General features: G+C 34.4%; 1 protein-coding gene across 1 annotated transcript; it reads right to left on the bottom strand.

Annotated features, from left to right (window-relative positions):
• Positions 1 to 1,774: 1,774 nt before the first annotated feature.
• Positions 1,775 to 3,034, bottom strand: LOC118069882 (zinc finger BED domain-containing protein 6-like). The gene has a single exon (XM_035088227.1). The coding sequence runs from the start codon at positions 3,032 to 3,034 to the stop codon at positions 1,775 to 1,777; it is 1,260 nt and encodes a 419-aa protein (XP_034944118.1).
• Positions 3,035 to 8,585: the final 5,551 nt, after the last annotated feature.

Genomic DNA, 8,585 nt, shown 5'->3' with positions numbered 1-8,585 from the left:
CTACTTTTGCGGGGCGAAGGATTCTGTATGTTGGGCATTGCTGCAGTCGTTCGCGCTACCCTCCTCTTTTCTCTTACCCCCTCGCCATGTTAGGCTAAGGTCAACGTTCGTTTCTGAACGTATGATCGATATGAGATCCGTGCGTTTGTCTCTATATGTGGGACAGTGCAGCAAGAAGTGCTCCACTGTGTCGTCGTCTCCCCTATTACAATTAGGGCAGGTTGGGTCTGTTTCGGTGGCATGTTTTGCACGATGTGCACGAAATATACCATGTTCTGTAAATATTGGCGTCATCAGGTTGTTCAGGCGTATTCAATTATTATCAAGCCTATCTGTTATGTTTGGGAAGAATTGGTATGTTTTGCGGCTCGTCTCAGACGCATCCCATTCTGCCTGCCATATTTTGAGTGTTTGCAACCTGAGGTTCGTCATCGGCGTCATCGATTCTTCCGACGTGTTGTCATTCAGAGAAATTCTAACATTGTTGTACGTAACTGCTTCGTCGGTACGAAGTGTATATCGCGCATTGAGATCACCGATTGCAATGCGTATAGACGGGATGCCCACCGCCACGCAGAGGCCGTCCCTCGGGGTAGATGCGCGAGCGTGTGCAACAACTCCCAAGACGCTCCTCTGCGCGGCCGCAAGCGTCAGCCAATCTTTAGCGTTACATAAATCTCTCCATGCCGGAGACGCATAAGCAATTACCGGCAGAAAGCACCCCCTTATATGTGGTAAGACAGGTGTGGTAAGTAAGTCCCCAACGCATTCGCCAAAGGCGTCTCATTTTATGGAATATTTTTTCCGCTTGCGCCCGTTATTTATTAATATGTGTGGAAATGTTAAGGTCTCTGTCGAACTAAACACCCAGGTACCTAACCACTTCTGAGTACTTTATTTTTTTACTTTCTATCGTAATTAGGGACTCCGGATCAACTCTGTGAGATCGATTTCCAAGATCGATTCAAATCGACACCATCAAATCGATCTTTAAAAAAAATCAAGCCATAAAGATCGATTCTAAAAGAAATCGATCTTCAAAAATCAAAAAAATTTTTTTCAAATTTAAATTGTAAGACAAATAATTATTCTTTATAATTTTCGATTAATAATCAATGAAAATTCATTAATTAGAACATTTTATTTATGAAAACTATTATAAAAGTTTTTATTAACAATATATTTTCCATATTTGTTTTTCTTACAATGATAATACTATTATAATGATATAATATATAGGTAAACTACATTTAGTGACTATTTTCGAGTTTTGAGTAGTATTTATCCCAATTACAAGTATCTTTTGTAATTAAACAAATTAAAATAAAATAAAATGTACGTTTTTTTTTTTAAAAACCAAAATTCTTTACAGCATCCAGTCTGAAAGATCCAAAGATTTTAAAAATAATAAATTAGACAAGTGTTCACCAGTAAGTCTATTGCGTATCCTTGTCTGCACATTTCCAGCCATGGAAAATAGTCGTTCACACGGGGCTGAAGTGGCTACAATTGATAAATATTTAAGAGCTATCTGAGATAGTTCTGGAGTATTCTGTTCATGAGCCCAATATTAAATAGGATCAGTATTTAGAAGTTGAATTTTCTGACTAAAGTAATTCTTCAAACAATTACTGAGTCCAAATGAACCAAATCTGTTTTCACTGTCATGATCATGATTATTGACAAGCTCAACATGAAACTTCCATAACTCATGATCTGTGCTCACTTGTTTTGGACCTAAATTCGAATCATCAACTGATTTTTCGAATGTTTTTCATTCTTTATCAATTCTTATAAATGCTAAAGCAGCATCACCGCAATTTTTGTTAAAATTTACTCTCTTATAACGTGGGTCAAGAACTGTTGCCACACTATGTATATAACTTTTAGTTATATTCCGAAATCGGATTTCCAGTTGGTCGAGAATATCATTACGAAGTTGAATAGCGATCGGTGATGTCATACAGGCTGCTTTAAAATTTTTTTCCAAACAACACAAAATTGGAATCACTTTACTGCATGTTGTGTATGTTTGACCACACATTTCTGTTGTTGCTAATTCCATGGGTTTTAAAATAGCTATAATTTCTCGTAAAACTTCAATTTCCGATGCAGACAACATTGGAGGAGATTTTGGGAACTTCAATAACACAGTACTAATATGCTCAACTATTTCAATGAATCGGTATAACATGAAAAAAGTAGAATTCCATCTTGTTGATACATCCTGAATCGGTCTCAATGGTTGTGATGAAGTTTGTGCTGGTTTCAGAGCATCTGAAGCAACGACAGAGTGTTTAAAATATGTCACGATTGATTTAATTTTCATTAACAATTCATTGAGATGCGCTGATTTGGCTATAGCTGAATGTAGAACTATATTATAAGTATGAGCAAAGCAGGCTATATGCTTTACTTCACCAAACGTATCACAAACAGCTTTAACAATGTTTGGTCCATTGTCCGTCACTATAGCTGAGACTTTATTCAATGAAATATTCCAATTTTCAATAATATTTTTACATTCACATTGTAAATTTTCACTTGTATGACGGTCTTGAAGTTCAGTGATGCCAAGGGTTAGAGATTTTAACCTTGTATTCTCTAAAAAATGAATAGTAATACCCAAAAAACTTGTTGTATTCGTTTCAGTCCATAGATCAGCTGTTAATGTATAGTAGGATGCATTTTCCAATTTCTCCTTAACGATTCTTGAATGAACTTTATATTTACGATCAACACAATCTGTTACTGCTCTATGTAAAGGAGGCTGGTAGTGTGGAGCAACAACATTCATAAAATGTTTGAACCCAGTTTTTTCTGTTGTACTCAGACGCATGTCATCTTTGACTATCATAAATATCAAAGCGTTTGTGATATCACATTTGTTTTTACCTGATTGAAATGAAGCTATTGTTTTCATAATTGTATCTATTTTAGGTTGAAAATTACTTGTAGAAGATGTTGAAGCGTACGCTGCATAGCGTTTTCCATGTTCAGATTGATCAAGTATTTTTAACAGATCATCGAACATAATGTTCTAGCACAGTGGGCCAAGCACAGATCCCTGAGGGCATCCACGCGTGGCAACTTTTGTGACTGAGCCGGGTTCCCCATGATAGGCTAACTGCACGATCTGTGGAGAAATTTTGCATTAATTTGTAGATATTTTTAGCACAGTTTCGTGACTTCAGTCCTTCGAGGACTAAAGACCTGAGATATCGAAGAGCAATGCAACCACGTTACGTTCTGTGGACTTTTGCATCGCTCTTTGCACTATCAGTATTGCATCTACCGTTGATCGCTATTCCATAAATCCGTATTGGTGATCTGTAATGTTTTCTTGTTTAAGGATGCTCGTTGAAAGACAAATTTTTATAAGTCTTCCGAAGATTTTGCCTAGTACTGATAGAAGACATATAGGTCGATATGATTTGGGATCTGCTACATCTTTGTCGGGACTCTTTGAGAGCATACGAATACCCTATCCGAAACTATGGGCGAGGCAGTTCGAAACTTCAGAGCAGACACTACGCTTGCACAATGGATCATGAACTTACTCGTCAATAGAACGGCCATCGCTCATTGAAGGGTACGGAGGTTCGAGCTGCAGTTGCCCGGGGCAGTCCGCAGGGAGGTGTGCTATCTCCCCTGCTACGGACCCTGGTAGTGAGGGAACTCTTTACGAACCTCACGGGAGCTTAGGGTCGATCTTCGCAAAACTGAACTGGTCTTATTTACAAGAGACTTTATAACAATTAAATTTGTTATAAACAATTAAAAACTGATCCTTTGCAACATTTTTCAGTTCCTCCAACGCATAATTTTTTCTTTTACTAAAACAAATTCACAAACTGTGTAATATGAACAAAAACCTACTCTTTTTGTTTATAACAATTTAATTTGTCATAAACAATTGAACACGGGTTCCATGCAAGATATTTGAGGTCTTCTAACGCGTAATTTTTTCGTCTTCTGGGAAAATGTTACCAACTGTGTTACATAAATTAGACATATACTCCGTCTGTTTATAACAATTAAATACGTTATGAACAATTGAAAACGAGATCTATTTGATAAATTTAAGTTCTTCCAACGTGGTTGTACACATTATGCGGACAAAATGGCGGGTATCTGCTAGTAATTTATAAACTGGAATTTAAAAAAAAACTAATAGATACTTCTATAATTTTTTTCTAAAAAACACTATATAAACACACATTGAAAAATCGCAAACTCATAAACGTGTGCAAAAAGTTTTTCTAAGAAATGACTTTGATTCTTAGTAAATAAATATATTTTAGTTCCTGAATACCAATGTCAAAAGAAACTTCTTTTTTATAGTGCAAGATTTGCAACAACTGCGGAAAATTGATAAATAAAGAAAAATGTTTATTAAAGATTGACAGCAATTAATTAAAATGAAAGTATCCGTGCGGTCAACTCAAGTCTCAGTCAAAAACTAGAGATAAACGAACTCTCCCCTCGTTGCTATAAACAATCTAATCGTCAAGCAATCGTCGTTACCTAACAAACTGTCGTTAGTCTAATAGTCATTAGATGGTGACATACAAATATTTTACACTTCTCCCGATCTTCTAAAAATTGCCACCTGACAATTCCTGGTAAAAATATTAGATAAGGCTGAAATAAATAACATGAAAAATCTAAAATTAAATTTATAATTCGAAATTATGAAAATCAAATTGTTAATCATTCAGCCTAGATTCCAATATTGCCGCTTCTCAACTCTGCCTGCTAAAAAATAAATGGAACAAATTATTCCGGAGGGAAAAATCCTGCGGCGGGTAAAAACCTCGAAAACAGGCCAAAATAATATAAATTAACTAATAACGTGATTCTATACAATTAAGAGATTCCTTAAAAACTAATCGTCCGTAAGTCGAATTAAAAATTGAAAATCTAAATTTTCATCTTCAATTCTTTTTAGGAAATGCCAAGAACTGGAAGGTCATGGAACTAAACAAAATAAAAGTTCCTCACAGAATCAAAGTTCTTTAAAAATTTCATTTTCAATCATGAATTCAATGTTCAATTAATAATTAGGTTAAATGGTCACATTTCATAGAGTCAATTCTCCAAATAAATTTCGACTTCGCATCCTTTTTAAATAAAATCCGACTCTCAAATAAATGATTCAATATCATTAAAACAATCGATTTAATTCCACCTTGCGCAAGGAATTTTCAAAAATAAGTTTAATAGCTTCTGCTCACTGTGCAAACTAAATTCTTAAAAATTGGGCTCACAGTTACGCATACTATTCGAACAAACATGATAGGATACCATGGACATCTAGTACCTCACTTTGCTTCACTTTGCCAATAAATGAAGAAAGGATTCCGGTACAATGACTCCAACCGTGTATGTCCTTAAGTAACTCCACGAGAACGCTCTAGGACTGACATTGTGAATTTAAATCAACAATCAAATGATCAATGAGAGCCAACGTTCTCAGACTGAAAGTTACAAAAACCCTGAATTCAACAGAAATTAGGAATCCAGAAAGAATCAACAATGATTCATTATCATCATACAAAGCGAGTCTAATCATACAATAACTTAAAAACGACCATTCAAGATTTTCTGAAATTTGAAACACGACATCTTCAAGTAGATTTTCGATGCATAAAGATTTTCCAAAAATAACTAAAACTTGAGGCGATTTCCTTCACTTTAAAGTAAAATTGGATCGAATCTATGGATTTAATCTAAAATAATCGCGAAAGCTAACGAACTATAATTAACCGACGAAGTTGAGACCGATCCAACCAAATTATTAGAACTATTTTCTAAATTATGAATTTCTGAATTATTATCATCATTGTTATTACTATTAATAGTAGTAATTAAGTTTCTTATCTCTAATGCTAGAAATTCTTCATTGGTCCCCTCTTCGACACAAACGGCAAATTGAGTCCTTCTTCCGGCTCGAGTTTGCCTACGGCTTAGATTCTTTGGCATGATTTTTTAAGTATTCTTCAAAATTCACGAACAAAAATATTCGGGGCACGCGAAACGAACCACTTTCTGACACCAATGTAAAATAAGACCAAACAACAACTTCGGAAAATAAAATGATAAAGGAAAAGTTTATTAAAGAATGACAGCAATCAATTAAAATGGAAGTATCCGTGCGGTCAACTCAAGTATCAGTCAAAAACTGAAGATAAACAAGCTCTCCCCTCGTTGCTATAAACAACCTAATCGTCAAGCAATCGTCGTCAACTTAACAAGCTGTCGTTAGTCTAATAATCATTAGATAGCGACATACAAATATCTTACAATATTTATTCTCAATTACGATTAAAATTTATATTTTTCTATTGAACTTTTTCTGAAGGCAAATATTTCTCTGGCTGCTCTCTAAGAAGAAATTAGTAACTATAAACCAATTCCAAATGAATATTTATCATTTGTAGCATTGCTCAGTGATGCTATAGAAAATGGTAAAATTTCACCGGATAAAACAGGGTTTTGTGAGTAATGATCTTACAGTTTCTGATAAAAATAATTGATTTGTGGACAGAAATGATTTACCAATACATTCTTATTCAAGTAAGAACAAAGAAGATTATGATAAGGTCAGAATAAATGAACATAATTATTTCCAATTTCAGGATAACTTTATCAATCTTCCTATACAGTAATCATCAAAGGTAAAAAAAGAAATTCCGAACTACGTATGCAAGAGTTAACCGTGACTTATCATTTTGATTGGTCTAAACGAGGCTTTGACAATAAGATGGAAAAAGAATCTGTTACCGGAGCGTAGTTAAAAAAATTATTAGCTGCAGGTACCTTCAGCACAGCATGTGCTATGTGTTCGCGTGAGCATGATACTTCAGACCATAACTGTACCAAGAATTGGAGAGGAAGCTCGAAAGCTATAGAAGCGGCCATGGCTGTTAAGCAAATGGTAGAAAATCCTGATTTTCATAAATCTCATGTTCTCGTTGGTACACTTATAGGTAATGATGATTTATCTACATATGCTGCTGTGCAGCAAAAATCTTCTCACGTCATTATTAAATTATCTGATTCTAACCATGTTAGAAAAAAATTTACTGGACAACTACATGACATTGCGAGAGTATATAAAATTTAAAAAAAATCTAATGTCATTCCATATCTACAGAAGTGTTTCAATTATGCACTTGATCAGACCAAACATGACTCAAAGGCTACTTCACTCGTTCTTTTTAGTATTGCCGATCATGTGTTTGGAGACCATGAAAAATATGAAACATGGTGTCAAGCAAAAGACTTTATGATAAAAACATAATTTCTAAGTTGCATTTTAACTTTTATATCTTTACAAATGACAATTATTCTGTCTCTTCTTTGAAGTATTATATCTAAAAAAATTTTCCTGGGTACAATAGACGAGCCACCTTTAATGCCATTACAGGCTTCACATTCGTTTCTTGATCTTTCTTTTATCTCATCAGTTGCACTATGAAGGGACCTTTCTCAGTTTTTTCATATTGGAAACGTTTTTTTGACTTCGATTTTGATACTTTTATTTGTTTGTTCAACAACACCTCGCTCTTTTTATTGGTTTTGTTACCCTGCTTGTTTACATTCTTATACTTTCTGAGATTGTTAGAGTTTATTGAATTGAGATTTATAGTCCAGTCATATTAGATTTTGAATCGGGAAATCTTGAAATGGATGTAATTTCAATAGAATATTTGTAAGGAATGTAGAATTAGTTTTCCCTAAAAAAAGTGAGCTCCGACACCGGGCAAGGGTTGAAATCACCCTTTAAACGCTTTCTTATGCATTTTTTCATGTTTGTTCTCATTTTTTTCGAGAACTATAACAGATATAAAAAAATATTCTAAACAAAAGTTGTAGCGGCTACAATTTTACATAAAAAAGTCTGCATCTTCGCAACCTTACCTGTAACAGGTAAAAAGTCATTGACCTCTAAAGGTTGGAAAAATTCAAAACAATGAAAATATTGAACACTCTTTGGGCGCGATACTGCTGTGAGAAAAACAAAGCGATATGTCAGCGCTTGTCACACTCATTGCGAGTATTTTATCATAATAAACGTGCCTAAACGAAACACAACGTAAACAAAACCCATAGAATAGACAAGGAGGGTTATGTTTATGTATTCAAAGTATAGGAAAGGATAGCTGACGTCACAAAGTCAGCATTTGTAAGACTTTAAAGAAAACTGAGTGATCACCAGCATTGTATAGAGTAATCACCCTAAGTGACATAAAAAAAAATTGCAAAATTAAATAGCATCAATCGATAAAGTTTTTAATGCTGAGTCGATTAATGATATATACTTTTTTGATTTTTTTTTAACGATACATGAGGTAACTGGGGTAGAATGAAAATAATAATAAAAAACTATTTGCAAGTTTGTTTTAATCGATTCTGTTTTTTAAGCAGTTGCTTTTTAAGAGTGAGCTCAAGTTGATTGAAGTTAACTTGAGCTCACTCTGCAAATAGTTTTTAACTTCCCAGTGGGAAGTTATAGTAATGGGTCTGATTTTGCGAATCGCTAATTTTGACATATCTCCACGTTTTAAGGTCCCCAGAGT

Source organism: Chelonus insularis, unplaced genomic scaffold (assembly GCF_013357705.1).
Source record: "Chelonus insularis isolate UGA/USDA-ARS -01 unplaced genomic scaffold, ASM1335770v1 contig_450_pilon, whole genome shotgun sequence".
Taxonomy (NCBI): Eukaryota; Metazoa; Arthropoda; class Insecta; order Hymenoptera; family Braconidae; genus Chelonus; species Chelonus insularis.
The sequence above is the reverse complement of the archived record's forward strand: the minus strand, read 5'-3'. Positions and strand labels throughout refer to the sequence as shown.

Excerpts from the sequence above, each read along its gene's own strand:
- LOC118069882 (XM_035088227.1), bottom strand. The coding sequence starts at position 3,034 with ATGTTCGATGATCTGTTAAAAATACTTGATCAATCTGAACATGGAAAA.